Source organism: Zosterops lateralis (genome assembly GCF_965231275.1).
Source record: "Zosterops lateralis genome assembly, chromosome: 1".
NCBI classification, from domain to species: Eukaryota; Metazoa; Chordata; class Aves; order Passeriformes; family Zosteropidae; genus Zosterops; species Zosterops lateralis.
The window spans coordinates 116,202,561-116,221,557 of NC_139762.1; the positions used below are offsets into that span (position 1 = coordinate 116,202,561).

The 18,997-nt window shown below is 38.4% G+C and overlaps 1 protein-coding gene across 8 annotated transcripts in view; it reads right to left on the minus strand.

Annotated features, from left to right (window-relative positions):
- ASPH (aspartate beta-hydroxylase) overlaps window positions 1-15,488 on the minus strand; it is a 110,293-nt gene extending 94,805 nt beyond the window's left edge. For 4 of the 8 annotated variants that reach the window (XM_083864274.1, XM_083864273.1, XM_083864278.1 and 1 more), the window contains exon 1: window positions 15,361-15,479. In XM_083864274.1, coding sequence (XP_083720400.1) covers window positions 15,361-15,421 — 61 coding nt within the window. In that variant the 5' untranslated portion in view covers window positions 15,422-15,479. Of the gene's footprint in view, window positions 1-1,717; window positions 1,947-7,566; window positions 7,626-9,190; window positions 9,256-15,360 lie in introns of those variants that run through there. The other 4 variants (XM_083864276.1, XM_083864277.1, XM_083864275.1 and 1 more) reach the window with 4 other exon arrangements.
- Between the last annotated feature and the right edge of the window lie 3,509 nt (window positions 15,489-18,997).

Genomic DNA, 18,997 nt, shown 5'->3' on the forward strand with positions numbered 1-18,997 from the left:
AATAGTGTATATGAAAGAGAAGTAATGAGAGACGGACGACTGACTTCCTTTTGTAACAGGAACTATATATAAGTACTCTCTGACCCTGCTTGCCAGCAGGTTTACAGCTGTAATAAAATACTCTTTTATTACATTCATTGTGCTTTATACCAAGTTCCAACCAATATAGAAACCGGTGACAATTGCCAACTCTTACTCAGCTCAGAATTTTACTGAAAAAAATTCTTTTATTAACACTACTCCCTTCAAAGATCAAAGACCAATTATTTAGTTTCTTCTCTACATGAAACACAAATGCCCAGTAATATTCAGAGAGAAATTGAGGCAACTTAGCCTCACATCAGGCATACATCACTTGCTACTGCACGGTTCTCTAATTACATATGTGCAGGGTCCATATACACAGCTCACTGTAACATCTGGGTAGCCTGAAAATTGAGAGACAGACAAGCAGCACCTGCATTCAGAAATATGCTCAACTGTATAAAGATTACTTATAGTACCCTTGAACTGGTAATGTTAATACTGAGAAATAAACAATCACTGTATGTAACAGCAGGGCTTCACTACACCTGTGTAGCAGGGCAGTCAATGAAAGCTTTGCACATACTTCAAATGAAACCCTTAGGTTAAGAACAGTTTAAATGATTCCAGACTGTAACTTGGTTCTAGAGCAAACAGGAAATAGGATCTTACTGCATTTCACACTCATTTGCCTTACTGTTTTCTACCATTTACTGCTATTTGCTGCTGAAGAAAGAAGTTTTGCTTATCAGAAGAACAGGAAAATGAAAAAAAATACAACTTATTTAAGTATTCAAGCAGAACTACTCATATTTTTTTTCCAGTATAAAAGACTGCTTCATGCAAATTCCTCAAAAACAGATTCTGCTATAAGAATGCATTTTACAATAGTCACAAACACACATTTTTATGCTGTGGCTTTCTACCTTACAGTAAAATAATTTACAAAATTCTTGAATAACAACTCAAGCACGGCAGCTTGATCACACAACACTTTTATGTAAATGGAGGTTATGTAACAAAAAAAAAATTACCTATGATCTGCCCAAATAATACTACATGCAGGGTCAGAACAAAACACTGCAAGGACTGAAGCTGGCTCAGAGCTCATTCCAAACAGTTAATTCTCAACTCAAGCCCTTGCCCTGCACATGCTGCCAGCCATGCCAGAAGTAGGTCACTTGCCATATCTGGTAAGCCTGTGCTTACACCACCAGATGTCTTTATGCAGACATCAGAAAGTCTTAAAGCACGGTCTACTGCTCAACAGCAAATCTATAAAATACTATACCTCACCTACCCTTCATTATGTCACATCTAGCTAAAAAATGTATAAAAACCTTTTTACTTTAACTTTCCTTCAAGACATATAGCAATTTTACATACTCTAAAAATAACTTTGAAGTCATATATTTGAAGACAAAACACTATCTCTTATGTTAATGTATGCTCTATCAGGCAAAAAAAAATATTTACAATTAACCACCAGCCATAAACTCACGGAATACCTCTAGTCCAGAGAACACATAATCAAAGAGAACACAGGCAGCCTGTAGCACAGACTAGACAGCAAACTGGCAAGAAAACATATAACAGTAAGCCAGTTATTTTGCTGATTATAAAACCATACATAATTGGTATTTGCAAGTACACATTTTCCATTTGCACACAAAAAGAAAGGTTAAGATTATACCTGTATCGTCAGCCATAACATTAGTGCTTGATTTCCACCAACAGAACGAGTATGTCAGTATTCCCAAAAAATTAATGTTGAAGGCAGAATAAGAAATATCCTCACTGTTATCCTCCTGCTTGCAACAGGAGCAAACAAGTTTCCTACAGCCAGCTCAGCTGGAACCTGAAACTGGACCCAAGAGAAACCTCTCCTCCAAATCTATTTTTAGAGCAGTTATCCTCAGGAGCCAAACGCTTTTCAGAACTCATATGGCAATCTAGTTCTGACGACAATGAAATTCACTTACTCCTCCAAACAGAGCATCCTGGGTAGTTGATCCTTTCCCCTCCCCTTAATCCTCCAACATCAAAACCAACAGCGAATTAAACCAACCACATTGTACTGTAGTAGTTCTACTGCAATTTATGCCACAGTGCCTGATCTCTAAGGACATTAAATCCATTCGCATAAGCTGAAACACAAGTCTGGACACAAAGCTTGCGTGCTTGCATTTGTTACGTTGGCCCCCATCCAAGAAACTTTCTCCATGTTGGCACTCCCCTACCAGGCTCTGAGTATCCTGCAGAGACTGCTCATTTGAAATGTGCTAACTACTTTAAGAAAAAAGAGACAACTACTTTCTATAATGTAATTTTGAGTCTTCTAAAAGAATTACTTGAAACCAACCTCATTCATTCTTGCCAAAGGATTTCCATCCCAGAACTGTACACATCGTATTTACTTCTGGCAGACCCTTTCCAGAAAGGGTTAACACTAACTCATCTCACCCACCCCTCCCTCAAATTCTGACAAAATGCATGCTGCCTGTACAATTTAAAACTAATATAAATTAAATCACCAATACACCCTCTCCTTAAGGACCAGAAAAAGAGCAAAAACCCACTAATACACTTTTCAACTTTTTTTACATCTTTAATTTTAGCAAACTATTCTTTTCCCATTGTTTATCATACAAAAGCCAGGTCCTTTTAGGTGGAAGTCAGAAACAAACTAATTTCTCATTCACTACAACCATAAAAAACCTTTAGGATCTACCACTCTGCTCTGCTATCCCTATGGTTCTTTAAGTAACACAGCTACCAGATAGATGTAGTGAACAGAAGAATGTTGAAAAACAACACATATCTCCTGTGGTTTTAACATCCAGCAACTAATTACCAAATGCAATTCCCAAGAGTTCAAGGGAGAAAATCTGAGCAACAGCACTAGAGCTTAAGACTTTTCATACGGATGAAAAGGAACTACAGGCAGTTGATTCTATAACTTGTGTATCTTTTAATTATCTTTAAAGCCACTTGAATACATTAAATGGATCAGATGCTGTAAGAAAGACCTCTTGACTAGGACATTTCAGTAACATAACTGATGCATGAACAATTAAGAGCAAAATGGGAAAATTTACACAGAGTGAAAGTAACCAAACATGGAGAAATCAAAATAATATTCAAAATAATTTTACATGCAATGATATGTATTCTATTGTATATAAACCACACAGTATTTTGACAGGCATCAGATTAGGCAATTTATAGCAAATTCACTTCAGCTGCACCTGCATTTGCAGACATCAGATTTCACCACAAGTGCATTCATAAAGCATTTAACTGACACTGAGAACTTCCTCGTCCATTAAGATATATTTTGGGGAATTGGTCTGAACTAGACCTTACCTGGCTGAATGTCGACAATGATCTCAGCACACCTTTCTGCACCTTTCACTCAGACCTAAGTGAGTGTATTCCATTCAGGGACAACAAGCACAAGGCTTATAAGAAAAGTGAGTTGAGAGAATCAAGAAATTAATTTCAAATGTACCCTCCAAGTCTGAACTAATACATATATGTCAGCCTCCAGCCAAGTACCCAGAGCTTTAATCTTGTGCCCTTTAAAAATTAATTGATTGCAAAAATGACAAACATCTTCCTTCCTGAAAGCAGAGGCCACAGCTAAAATGGTAAACTCTTCAAACTCATCAAAAGGATCGAGAGAAAGATGGTCAAGGTTGCCTCAAAATACCACCTGATATCACACTGGTAGTTTTATGAAAGACAAAGGTTAAGTGGAATACATATCTACTTACAATGCAATTTGACATTGGGATAGCAAAGTCAACAGTGTAGACTTCTTAACAATGTCTCATTTCTACTGTCTTCAAATGCTGCGACTGCTGCTTCCTTTTGAAGCAATTAAAACTACTTCACTAACACTCAAAGTTATTATTCTTCACCTCATTTATATAACCATTCTAAAATTTAAAAGCTATTTTCAAGTTATTTGTGCTACAACTATGCAGCCTATGTATCTTAATTAATTTTACAGAAGTATAATTGACAATTAAGACTAGCAACATTATCACACCTCTATGTCACTACCAAAGTGCAAGCAAAGAAATTTAAAGAACAAAAATAGTCAATTGTGAACACAAAATGTCAGGCTTCAAATCATCAAGCTAAGCTTTTTTAATGTTCACAATTATTTCCCAGAAAGGTGATTACGAAGTTATATGGAAGAAATTATGATCTATCACTTGAAGATAAGGGTGCACAACAGCAAGCATTACTAGAAATTAGAAATACACACTAAAAGAAAAAGTAATAAAACATGAACCTCAAAGAAACAACTAAAAATCACATTTCTGAAGTAAAAAGTATCAACCAGCTAGATTAAAGGGAGACTTTAGAACAAGTTCTTTTAAGAATAAAATTCAGTGTGATAAAAAGCAGATACAGGAGAGAATTAAAAAGCTATACTAAGGTACAAAAGAACCATCTTATAATCAATGGAGCAGAACTAGTAACAGAGCAAAGACAGAAAACAACTCCCATTTTATGAGCATGGCCTACTACTGCTTGAAATTTTTTGCCAAATTATCTTGTCCAATATGATTGATGATAAAGCAACTGTTGCAAGCCCCTTCCAGTAATAGATCTGCAGGTAATTATTTTAAACTGATTTTACACAGAGGGGTTTTTTGGGTTGGGTCAGTAACAAGTATATTGAATGAAGTCTCTCAGGAAATTCAGAGCATTCTCTGTTGATTTTCCCTTACCTATTTTCCCCTTTCTATTAAAACACAAGCTTTTTTTTCACTCTCTCACTACTGAGAGACAGGTCATGTAACTATACACACACACACACTTCTTGTAATACATATTTTATAATTGAGTCCATAGGCACATATTGAACTGTTGCACTCTAAGAAGTTCCCTACACCATAATGATTCCAAGTGCTATCCTGAAATCAAAATTATTTTCATTTTCTATTTTTACTCCATGTTATTCTGCATCAAGGGTAGAATGATACAGTTTCAATGGACAAATCTGTGCTTTTAGGAAGTCTGCTTTATTTTTTAAAGGGAGACAGGGTTACTATTTTCTCTGTGTTTACAGATGGAACAGAGATTTTTACTAAAATACTTACAATATCATTTATGAAATATTCCAACCTTAAATTTTCACTAATATTGACACTCAGAAATATTTATTTGTTTTACAATCATGGCAGCAGGGTCTTTAGAAGTAAAACCTAAAGTTTAAGATAAAGGTTTACTTTCAATAAATTCAATAAAAAACTCTTTGCAATACAACATTGATTTTTCCTTTTAGTTTCTAAGAAATTCTCTTCAGCACTACAACATTAAGGGAAATTAGGAGGGACAAAATAGTTTTCTTACTTATTATTTTCTCATTAAAACTAGATCTCTGATCTGAACTCTGTATAATCTAGACTATATGGTTATAAAGATACCTCTTCATGCTGTCAAAAGACTTTAATAATCTATATCAGAAACTTACTGATTAGGAATAGGGAAACTGATGGGAAAAGTGCTAACTTCAAAGGAAATATAAAGACCAGAAGGTAAATTTGAAATAAAAATTAACTAACTGAAATGCAATTTTGGCTCTCCTGCTGACACAACAGATTTTTACTTTAGTATTTGAGGAACTTTTCCTTTTTCCATATTTAATCAATCCAAACATTAACCTTTATGTCATTAATTTTCTCTACAAGATTTCTCACAGTAAAATATCCTACTATACAACTGAAAAATAAATACTGAAAGCAGGAGAAGAGTTATGAATTCAGGATTAGACAACAAAGCAGACTGATTGCAGAGATGCTGGGAATGGCCAACTGGAGGGGAAGAAACAAATGGCAAAAAAAAGGGCTGCATCACAAAATATGTAAAAAACCTCTAGGATCATAAGCATCCTGCTGAACTTCCCTAGTGAAAGGAAGCTCCTCCCTTCAAGAGATTCAATGATTCCATCTAAACATCTTGAATTCCTCACTTAGTCAGGATGTGAAAGATCAGACTCAGTTCTCTCCTCTAGGGAACACTGTTTGAACTTCTTCCTGGTAGGTCTAAAAGACATTTTTAAGTAGACCCAAAGGTATAAGAACAAAACCATTTTAGTCCCTCAAGAATCAGATCTGAGATCCTATTATCTGAAAATATTCTTCAAGTACAAGAGACACATACAGGTTTTTAGCTGGTTTATATTTAGTTTATAAAGAGAGGGTCAATAACTCCATTTCTGAACATACGCTGCTATATTTCAAAGTACTTTTAAGCCTAGAGATAGCTTTCTGACTCACAGGGAGTCAGATACTTCACTCTTCAATATTTTGAAGAGCTTTTTAGTTGCAAGTTGAGGTGATGTGTTATTAAGTCAGAATTATTTATTCTCCAGGAAAAAAAGTCCAAAAGAAGAATAAGATTATCATCTGGCTGACTGAAGTTAAGCATCATCATCAGGGTGGGGTTTTTACACTTATTTATTAGTTTTCAGTACTTACGTTTTTCTGACTATAAAGAATCCTATTGCTTTCCATTTACATGAGTCTTTTAAGACATACACAACAAAAATAATAAAATTTATTCCCAAGAAATCTACTCAGAAAACTCATCACGATAATGACTAGCTTCAGGGCTGTTGGTTGTTTGAGGTGTTTTTTTAAACCCTAAGGATTTGTCTCTATGAGAAAAACAGTCATAAATGAAAGAAAAGGAGAAATTTAGTGAGAAAGTCTGTCCTACAAGGTTGCACAGTTTCAAGAGCACTTGATCTAAAAACAGCACAGCAGTGGACTCTCAGTGCTGGCTCCACACATCGCAGTGAGGTTTGGAGAGACCAGCTGTTTGCCCCATAAGAGCACTTGCTGTTAACAACTTTCTTTCTTCTTTATCTAAGCATAACTACTCAAGTCAGAAAAGGAGAAAAGAAGACAGAGATGTATATTCATAAGAGAAAATCCTGAATCTGCATTTGCTTCTTTTCTAAGTGTGATAGAAACATGGTCACTTCCAAAATCTAGTCAAATTTTGTTCAAGCCATGTTAAGGCTTTTTATTTTAGTTCTTGATTATTTGGATGACTATTTTTTTGGGTAGTTCCTCAAGCAGGATTTATTACAAGAAAGAAATGCATGCAGATGTGCACACAGCTTAAATGACTAAAAAACTACATTGCTTACAACTTGAATTTTATAATGAATACTATCAACAGGAATATATTTAATCAATATTTAAGGCATCTATCACTATTTGGATTACTTTAAAAAAAAAACAACCCTTTTCTCCACTAACTTAAAGATAGTACAATAACAGGTTTAGACAATTAGCACCGGAGAGAGAAAAAATCCACACACCAAAAAAAAGAAAAACAAAACAACAACAACGAAAACAAACAAACAACAACAAAACAAAATCAACCAAACAAACAAAAAAACCCACACACACACAAAAAAAAAAAAAAAAAAAAAAAAAAAAAAAAAAAAAAAAAAAAAAAAAACCCCAGGAGTCCTGTAAAGACAGAACAAAAATATTTTTGTTATACACGTACCTAATCAAAATAGATTTGTACAGAAAAATACATATTTTTCCCAAACACTTCTGTCAATTTTCTTGGTTTTTTATATGTGTATACAAGCATAAAAAGGAATTAAAGTCCAATACAATGTAGAACATGCCTCTTGTAAACTTATTTTAGTAAAACATCAAGCCAAGAGGTTCAAGGTTACGACCACATGCTTAAAAAGAAATTTTAGTTTGCTTCCTGCTGTAGGAACAATATCTCTGTAACACCAATGAGTAGACAAAATACTGATTTTAACAGCACAAATTACTTAAAGATTTTAATAGCTGCTATTTTGATAAACCAACTCTCTCCCACAGAACATTTGGAAATAAGATCTAAAATTATACAATCTACCTATCTTGCATTTGGATGACTTAATGTAGCCAACAGTCCTACATAATTACTAGGTTAATTGAATAGTTGGTTGTATTTAGGACAGAGCAGAGTTCAGGGAAGGTAAATGTGGAGAGGAAATACAAGAAATACTTGGGCCTAGAACATGCAAATTTTGCTGGTGGTGACCTTTAAAAAAGATTCTATTACATAAGCTTGAAAATCCTCATCTCCATACATAACATGCTGGCATTAATTTAAGGGTATTTTTTCCTTGTTCCATTTTCCTATCCTGTAATGTGGGTCACATCAATTTGTTTCAGCAACAGGTCCTAATTAAGCCACAAAATAAAGAAAACAGACTATGTTGGTTTAGTTCTTTAAATTTTTCTCATGTTTTGAGGGAGTTCAAATAGAAAAACTCCAGTTGCCATGCAAGCACCTACAACTCTGCTTTTCACAGGTTTCTACTCATGGAAAGAAAGAACACTTCAAAATTCTTGAGATGCCAAAAACCTATTAGAGTTTCATGTTCGATACTAAGCCAATTTAATTAGACGTTTGTCCATGGGAGTGTTACGCACCTGTAACTCTTATGGAACACAAAAGTGGTTTTAGGTGTCCCACATGTTACTAAAATATGGTTTTAGGAGATCTCAGTTGCAGAGAAATTGCTGTTTACAGAATCTTCTGGCTTCAAAAGATATATCTGTGCCTTCCAGTCACTATGCATCCTCTAGGTACTACGGAAAGAAATAGGACCACAGCTACAAACTGCTATGTGGACTCCCTTTAGGAATTTTTAAATTTAAAAAACACCAGCATGAGGAATGAGAAAGTGAGATATGTTGCATTAGTAATTAACTGTCAATTAGCAAACAGAACCTCAGGAAATAAAACTGCAAAACCAGAAAACCACTACTGAATAGTTACAACTCCCCCTAGCTATTAGATGTTTTGTAAAGAAAGTCTTCAAACAAACAACTTGGTAGCGTTTGTTACTTCAGGTTAAGTACATGCATAGTAAGAGTGCAACTCCACATGAAGAAAACTACAATTTGTTTAATCTTTAAAGTTCTAAAAAAGTTGAACCACACATACTGCAGTAAGTTCAAACTCAGTACATAGTTATCTGCATACTTAATTTCCAACGTGTTTCAAGACACATAATATTATGAGTTCCACTTCAAAGCATAGCTTAAAACTTTTCCATGCAAAGAGCTATCCCACAGATGCAGTTAGGAAAAAGATTGCTGCAGGCTATCACACAGATTACCAGACTGTGATCTTCATCAGGAAAGAACCTCTTGGGGCAAATGAGAACTTCCTTGCTCAAGCTCTCTACAATGAAGAATTCAACATATGAATTAGCACAGGAATTTTTATTACATGTTTCAAAGTGATTCCAGCTGAAAATGAACCTTTTCTTTTCATACAGGTGATCGGGCAAGGGGTTTTCAGTTTAAAGAGACAGCATTAGTGAAATGTCACCTCCTTACGCACTCTGTAATTAGAAATAATCTTGACACATAGGCCCTTCACTGCTAGTAAATTTTGTTATCTTTACAGAAGCCCTTACATATCCAGCTATTGCATTAGCATAGACAACTAAATCGGTCACCTTTTAGTGTTCACACCACAGCTTCATGATTACACGATCAAACATAAAACTCTGAATTTATCCTCATCCTCCTCTAGTGCCCACCCACATATTGTCACCTCTTCCCTCCTCCCAAATAACCTTCCATAAAGCCATGTATTGGGCCAGCCTATGGGGGCAAATAAAAAAAATCATGTTATTGTTTATAAGTTCCCTGTGTGGTTCACCTTGCACCTGCATAGCCAATAATTCAGGTACAGGGAAGGGGTATTGAAAAGAAGAAGACGGCAGACCAACCTCAAATTAGATTAAGCTGACTGCAGGCCTGCAGGTTAAACTGTTAAAAAAATTTAACTTCTTAACCCCCCGATATGATGTACATCCTTGGTGTCTGAACACTGAGTAGCCATAACCTCTGATGGGGTATCTTCACGTATATTCTCAGAGTAATTGCCAAAATGTGAGAACACATAGTCCAGCTTCCTGTCTCCCTGGTACCAGAGATACTTTAGGTTTTCCATCTAGCATTTCAAACAAGTCCTATCCTCAAAAGGCTATTGAAAAGGTTATCATTTAAACACTTAACAAAATGCTCAAATAGTATATTGAAGCAAAAATCCTTGTGGACTTTTGCAGAAGTGCAACCTTCCTCCATATTTGAAGCCCTGTGAATTATTTCTTTTAGCCCACAATGACTTCCCACATACATGTAAGATCCATGAGAAAACACAGAGCAGGCCCAGGATTTCAGCCCACAGTGGGTCAAAAGGGGTACGAGAATTATGATGCCTTCATCAAATCTTCATCTCTGGAAGTTTGGAGAGAACTCTTCCAGTGCTTCAGAGTTCTTCAAGAGAAAAAAGAACTGAGAGAGAGTGGAATGTATCAGGCTCTTTGATACTTAAGTGCAGCAGGATGGACATAAATACGATTTTAAAATCCAAAAGAATACATCCTTGAGAGAAAGCAAAGGAAGGAAATACAAATACACGGTAACATGGGAAAAACAAAAAAAGAATAAAAGCATATACTGTATTCAAATGATTGTTTCTACTTCCAGAGTAACTTTGGCAATCAGCTACTGCACCTGTCAACAGTTAATGGTGTAGAGAAAGTTTCAGTCAGATAAAACTTAAGGGTTGTCTTCCTAGAGCTCACTTGACTCTAGTATTAGACAAATGAATCAAGAGTCTATTGAGGATTCACTATTTCAATGCAAGTCTGCTCAAGTAAGCTGAGAAATACCTGTAACCATTTTAAGATTGTTTTTTATATCACTTTCATTGAATCAGAGATAAGAAAACTGACTTGTTTGAAGAGTTACTGTCTCCAGTTTTGTACAGGACGTTTTAAAAATAAAAGGAAAAGCCAAAAAAAAAAAAAAAAAAAAAAAAAAAAAAAAAAAAAAAAAAAAAAAAAAAAAGAAGAATGGAGGAGAATCAGCAAATGTAGTAATTTCACCAGTGGCACTGCTGCAATTTACCACGCAAATTACAGATGTTTGGACCATTGCTGTTGCTATAATTTTTTAATTTAGCAGATTATTTTACAATATTTTAAAATGTCTTTCAGAAAGACCACTCTGAATAAAATCTAAGGCAGACAGACGAATTATAAGGAGTTGTCTACATTTCCATGGTTTTGCTATTTGTATTAGAATCTGGCATTAATGGTAAAAATACAAGATCTTCAAACAGTTGTAAGCAACTAAACTAAGCAATAGGATAAACATCCAAAAGAAATCACAGCAGAATTTCTTGAACAGTATACAAAGTTTCCACCAGTGAGACACAAAGTATTTCTCATTTGTCCACAGTGGACCTACAGAAACTGTAACATAGTACTAACAATTAGCTGTATTTTTCTGAAGACCAGTAATGTTACAATAAAACGTTTTGACATTGAGTTTAGAAAGACAAATCAAAGCATGGAGCAGCACACTAACTGAATCGTGAGAATTCTTTTCAGTTCAGCAAAGGCTTGGACTTTGGTCACTTTTGGTCAGCAAACAGTTTGACAAGTCAAAACATTTGTGAAGCCCCAGAGAGCATCCCACATTTACATCTTACTTATGACCTCCAATACCTTAACACCTGTCTTCCTAAGGGTTTCAATTAACACGAAGAAAGAAATAATGGATAGACTGTAATATAAGAAATTAGATGACACATTACACAATTGTAAAGAGCATAAACAAGCATGCTGGACAGCAGTTGAGGCCATAAATCAGAGATACCACATTTTTTCATAGATAAAAGCATCGTATTTAAACAATCCACAATGTAAGAAAATGAGATGTTGTACCATAGCACAGCTGGGTAGCTGAGAAACACCACAGAATGGACGGGCAATCCCACTTTAAACGCTGATGTGAAGTTCAGTGTTTCCAACAAAAGAACTTCAGAAGCAAAACGTGACCTGTTTAGTTGGTGAATTTTCTCTGCTCTTTGGGTAAACTAGAAAGCTAATGGAGATCCACACCCAGATAAAAGTACACTCTAAAGTAGTCTTTACAACGGAGATGAAATAAAAAGTGGAAATTCCTGCAAATTAACAGGCACGACTTCTTTCTAGAAGTAATACAGTGAATTAAAAAAGTTGTATAAATACATTGGATCACCTTGAACACATACCAAAAAAAGCCCCAAACAAATCTGAAGAAAGTAGAAACACCAAAAATTAATCAAAGAAGTACAGCAAGGGGCACTAGAGGGTCCAAAGGATAAGTGAAAGAAATTAAAAACATGTAAGGAAACTACATGATTATACACCAAAATGAGAAAACTACCATCCTCTGGGATCTTGCAGAGAAAAGTAGGGGATGTCAGAAGATTCTCAGTCACTATTGTAGAGATTAAAGAAAATTTACCAGAGCAATTTTAGAGTTCTTTGATATCATAGAGACTGAAAGCAACACAGACTCAGAACAGAGATAGGACTGAGTTTTTTTAATATAAAACACAGTTGTCTGTAAATAGAGATAATGCCTTGCACTCAAAATGTGTGGTTTGTATGGTGCCTGGCTTAATGGAGACCTCTCCCATCAACATGAGAGATGCAAAGAAAACAATTATTGCACAACTTATCTTCAATAAAACTTATGTTTAAGTAAGTCCTCACTTACATACTGTAAGACAAAATACACCCACACCAGCAGCATAATGATAGCTGTCTTATGATCTGGACTGCTATATATAAGCAGAGTTTACAAAGTAATCCATATTTTTTCAGCCATCCATAGTTAGCTGGGCAGCTGATCCTCAGTCTTGCTGGAAGGCTTCTCCACAGGCACCTGCCAATGCCCAAGACGTTTCCACATTTCACATCTCATGAAATTTGAGGGAGCTGATTCACGACCAGGTGTTACATTATGCATTTGTTTCTGTAACAAAACTGCCCCTCATCTAATGACAGTAACAATGCAGCAAGTATCCAATACTTCATCTAGTCTTTAAAATTGATATTCTTCCTTTTGAGAAGCCACATCTTTACAATGGATTCTGCAGGCTAGTAACAAGCAGCCAAACTTTCCAGTAAAGATGATACCAAACACGTTTCCCTCTCCAAGTACCCCCAAACTGTAATTTTTTCCCTGGTTTTCACTTCTGTACTCTAAATAAAATCACTGGTATTGTCATACAACTCTGTAAATGTAATTTTCAAAGAATAAGTAGCACTACAAAGCTAAAATAAAGAAATAAAGGTTTGGGTGGGTTGGTTTTTTTATTTTTTTTTTTTTAATTAAGACTGATTTAACAGCTTCTGAAAGTAAAAGCTAGAGTTCTATTTCTAGAAGATTTTTAGTTCCACTTCTGACAATACAGTGTACCTGAAAACACCTACATAAGCTACAGTTACAACTATTTTGGACTTAATCTATTTGTAGATTACTGTAAATATTTTCTGATAGAGAAATGGGAAGTCACATTACTGATGCTGGTATTGTCTTGAGTGCACAGATTTTGAAATAAGCTGTTAGCCTCAGTGGTTTGAGCTGTGAGCAAGGCCTTGGCAAGAAGCCACATCCTCTCTCAAGAACTGCTGTGAAAGTGAATACTTCTATCAAACAAAAATCGCCTCAGACTTGAGGTTTTGATACGTCACACGTCTCAATTACTTGCCATCTCCAAATCATTTCCTCATCTCATTTTCACATCCCTCGACTGTGGAAAGCTTACTGGCTGCTGTGAGTGCTCTGCTCCTCCAGATGCTCCTTTATGCTCCCAGGAGTTACCATCCCTTACCTCTTTCTGCAGCTGCAGCTATGAAAACAGCATCAGCTTCAGCTGTAATTGCTGTGGTTGTCTAAGGGATTCCAACTAGGAGTGTCGTACACTAACAAATTTAAGAGCTTACACCTCAGTAGAGTGCCTAACACTTACCCATACTGCTTCATCCCCTCAAAGACATCTTTTAACATAAAGACAGAAAACTTTACTCAGACTACAAATAAAAACCCATGGAATTTTTTTTATTCAGTCAGAGATTCAGTTTACCAATAAATTTATTTTTCAGATGTTGACAAACATGTAAAGTGATATTTAAAATATTAACTACCATATTCAGTATTCAAAATTACAACAGGGATGCATGTTTTGAAGGCATTAGAATTGTAAATCTGTATTCAGCACGCTTAATACTGGGTGATCATCACAGCATGTCCAGTTCAAGCAAAAAACTGTAATTAACAGACTGCACAGCATAGGTCAGCAATTGAAAAAAGGATTTAAAAATAAAACAAACAAACAAAAAAAAAGCACTTCTACAAACATTGCAATATTAGCTCTAAACTCTTTTAAGCTTAAGTATATTTGAAATCTTTTCCTCTTAATTCATCATGTGACAGGTAACCTAATCCTATAAGGTTCAGCCTTTAATGAACACCGTTCTCACTATTATTGTTATATTCAAAGAGGGACAACAGATACTATTTCTGTGTCGCCACCACATTTTACCGCTGGAGCTCTGTGCACACCAAGCTCAAAGAAGCTGCAACACGTAAACTCTGAGTGTGTGTTAAAACCCCTCCTTTTCTCCAGCGGACTGTGCATGGCTGCACAGGGACCCCAGAGGTACAGACGCTTTCCCCCTCTTTCAGGCACCTACAGCTGTGCTGAGAAATGCCAATGCACATAAAACTTTCCCTACACAGCGGCCTGTGAACAGTCTCAGACCTGTCAGGGGTTCTTTAGGGGGGTGGGGGATCACTGCCTCAAAAAACCCTCCAGCTGGCATTTTTCCGAGATTTTTCCTCCTTGCCTCGATAGTTACAGAAACCATCAGCTTAGATGTTCCATCTACAACAGATCTAATAATTTTGACCTAACCGGGTCAGTCTGAGGAGATATTCAACATCCAAGTTTGAACACGAGAACATGAAAGGCTTGAGATCGGGGTGTCCCGGTTGTACCCCATCTCCCGGATGAGGAGCTCTGGGGGTCCCCACAGATGCTGCGGCCTGCCCGGCGCTCGTCTCCTCCCTTCTGGGGAGCTTTCCAGGGGCATTCCCGCCGCCCAGGCCCGACAGCCTTCCCCTCCACGTGCACCCCCTGGATGTGGCCGGGCGGGAAGGCGAGGGACACATCACGGCCCTGTCCTGTCCTATCCCCGCGTCCCGCTGCCCAGCTCCGCAGCGCGGGAGGAACCGGAGGGGCCGGAGCAGGGAAGGGAGCAGAGGCGGGGAGAAGGCGCAGCATCCCAGCGCGTTGCCTGGCGGCTGCCCCGCATCGCAGGGAGGGGCGGCATCGGCCCCTTCCCTTCCCCCGGCTCCGGCCGCCGCTGGAGCCCCCGCCCGCCCGTTCCCCGCAGAGCTGCTGCCTCGCTCTCGCAGGAGCGGCGCCGCTCACCTCTCTTGGAGCCGGGGCTGGGGCTGCCGCCGGTGGCTCTGGAGCTCTTGCGGGAAGCCATCGCACCTCCCGTCGGGCAGCGCAGGGGGGCGGAGCGGGAGCGCGTCGGGAGCCGCCGCCACCCGAGCCCTGCGTGCGGCGGGAGCGCGCTGAGGCCGCGGCAGCGCGACCCCGACCACCCCCGCGGCCCCGCCCCCGCGCCCACCGCCAGCCAATCGCGCCAGAGAGGCGCGGCGCTGCTGGCCTCCGATTGGCGGCGACCCCGCGAGGGGGCGGGGCGGCGGCCCGCCGATTGCGCGCCCCCGCCGCGCTCTCCCGCCGCCGCCGGCCCTTTTGAACGTGGCAAACGCGGGCGCGAGCGGCGGCCTTTCGCGAGGGCTCGGGCGCATGCGCGCCGCCAGGGAGCGGGGCAGACCCCGACGGTGAGGGACGGGAGGTCCCGGTGGTCCGGGAGGTCGGGAGGGGGCCTTTCGTGGGCCGAGAGGGGGGCATTTACTTGGCGATTCCGCCTAAAGCATCCCGCCCTGTGCCTTAAACTGCGCTCCGCATCCAGTGAAACGCCCTGGTTGCGGGAAACATCGTTGGTGTGTGTGTCTAACGGTGTAAGAGGATGGAGCTAGGCCTTTCCCATCGTGCCAAATAATAGGACAAGAGGCAATGGGTAGAAACCGATGCACAGAAAGTTCCACCGGAACATGAGGAAGAACTTATTTATTTTGTGGGTGACCAAGCACTGAAACAGATTTCCCAGAGAGGTTGTGGAGTCTCTGTCGCTGGAGATATTCCAGAACTGTCCAGACACAATCCTGTGCCGTGTTCTCTGGGCTGACCCTGATCGAGCAGGAGGTTGGACCAGATGACCCGCTCTGGCCCCTTCCAACCTGACGCATTCTTTGACAGATTCTATGGAACAGCCTGTCAAACCTTCCAGAGAGCACCTTAGCAATCAACAGAGTGAAAGGGTTTGAAGTTCGTCACATCAGATGATGAGTTTCCCAACAAGGCTTTTTGAGGCTTTAAAAATACCTTTAACTTACTGTGATAAAACAAACCTCTTCTTTTTGCAGGGGTTCAGTGTGCCTCTTGGTGCCGACGATTCAGTTTGAGACTGGGTTAAATACCAGTTTGGCATGACACTAAAAGAAGTCTGAAAGAAAAAGGCAAAACCCATCTTTGAGTCCTGACCATAAATACAGTGTTTCGAGTCAAAACAAACAATTTTGCAGGTTTGAGAGCTTTGCAAGTGGATGTGTGGAGAAGAAAGCCTTTTCTCAAATCAAAGGTCAGCACTGTGTTTTGCATAGTAAAGCCATGAAGCTAACCAGAAACAATTTACTGGAGAGCATTAATCAATATTTTTAAATGGGATTCACACTTAGATGCTTAGTCAGGTAACAGGATATCTGTGTGGACACACTCATCACTTCAGACAGAAGTAAAAGCAACTAGTTTTGGGAACATCAAAAATAACGAAGCCTACTTCTTGCTATCTGTCTTGTGAGTTAATTGGTATCTAGTACAGTTGAGTATCGGAACTTTTCACTTGGTTATGGCACTCTACCAGAGTCTTATTTTCACATGATATATTAGTACTTAATATTTTTTGAGATGCTTCCCTTTTGTTTGGTGAGACTAAAGCTGCTGGACAAGTTTAAAAGCTGCTAGGGAGAAGTAGATAATACTCCTGACTATGTAGAATTTATCACAGAAAAGCTAACAGGATGGATTATTAACATTTCAGCAAATTGGAAAGTACAATGCAAGGGATAAATTGTCCTAAGAAAAGCACAAAAAGAATTATAATCTGGTACTGAAAATACAATAATTAGTTAAAAATGGATGTGTGACTATATTCTTGCAAGTAGCAATTGCTGTCAATTCTGTGAGACGACAGCTGTTTGTGGTTAATGTGGGACCCAGTTTCCTGAAGCTATAATACTGAAAATGGCGGTTTGGTAAGAAAAGAAATACTGAGAACATTGAAGCCACTGGACAGGTAGGGATAGAAGGAAAGAAGCATATTATCCTTCTAGCAATAGAAGGATATTGCTGTTGTTCCACTGTGAACAAACATTTTGGCTTTAAATGGACTGTCAAATTCCTTACTTCTGTTTACTTTGGCACGCAGCTGCCAGCACTTTGTAATCGATGTATTCAGCACCTGCTTGTACGCTCTTCTGCCCAAAGTTTCCCTTGCAAGGGTAAGTATACTCCCAGAGGTACAAGTGCTCATACAGTATTGTATGTTTATGCTGACCACCATCCTTCTGCGTGATCTTCTTGTTTGGACAAGGTGGTTTGGTTTCTGTTGATCTCCCATAGCGTCAGGACTTTATCCTCCCGGTCCACAGGTAACTGTGAACTGAAGAGGAATGTTAGATAAGAGGGACTATTGTCTTTGACTGATCAGAGAACATTTTTCTTGTATTTCTGCCTGATATCTCTGATCATACATTTAAATCTGATCATGATATATGGTTTTAGACAAAGCAGATGTTCAGATTAATTTACAGAAAGCAGCAGGCCTGATTTTCCCACTGGGATCACCTGAGCCCAGTTCACGTACAGGATCCATGTTGTGCCATTGAAGAAGCTTAGGACAGCTTGATATCAGATCTTTTAGAGAAAGCAACACCTAATTTGATTTAAATTTGCCAGGGTGACTGTTGCTACAAATGATATGACAAGGCCTTCTGATCTGAAATGTAATGAAAATTGAAATGAATATTTTAAATGTAATTTTTGGGAAAGATGACAAAGAGAAAAGCCAACAGTGCGGGTAGGTGAAAGCGCATGTGAATGGCTCGCCAGGTTTTACTCTGCTTAGTTGTTCTAGAGCTACATGTTTGGTACATTGTAAGGGTGCACAGGAAACCACAAAAAGATAAATATCAGCTTTGTTTCTGGGAGAAAAAGAAACAGGGCAGAAAAAGAATGTAGCAATTGGTTGGTAAGGCAAGTTGGTAAGGCAAAGGCAAAAGAAATTAAAGCCATAAAAACAGGAGTTCTAAATAAAGGCAAGGGCTATGAGACAGACCACACAGCGGTCAGTTGGAGTCTTTCTGCTTGTATCAGGCTTTTAAAAAGAGAAAATAAAAAAATCCTTTCTCTTGGCAAGAATCACATTTACCCTCACTCCAGACTGTCCTAATTGACTTCTTGTTGAGACTACAGCTAAACTTAATTTAAACTATATTACATATCATAAATCATTGTATTAAAAGAATGTCACCAATTAGTGAGCCCTGCTTGGAAAATAAATGCATATTTTTACTGTGCATTTTGTTTCCATAAATACCTTTGCATTAGTGCAGTCACAGCTGTTTTGCTGCCCTGATTCATTCACAGTGACTCTGCTGTTTGACAGAAAAAAACACCTCCAAGGTGATAAGCAGAAGCAGCAATGAAACAATTACAGAAGAAGAGAATTCAGTGTTTAATCTCATAATTTCTAAAACACCTGCAAATACGTGACCTGTCTTTAACAGTGAAACGGGATGCTGAGTGGAAAGTATTAATATGAAAGCATAAGTGACATCTCCTTAAAGGAAACATTAAATTAGGCCTATATTTTTCACTTCCTGTACCATAGCTGAATAAGACATTTTACATCTGCCTTCAACTGTGCCAAAAATCA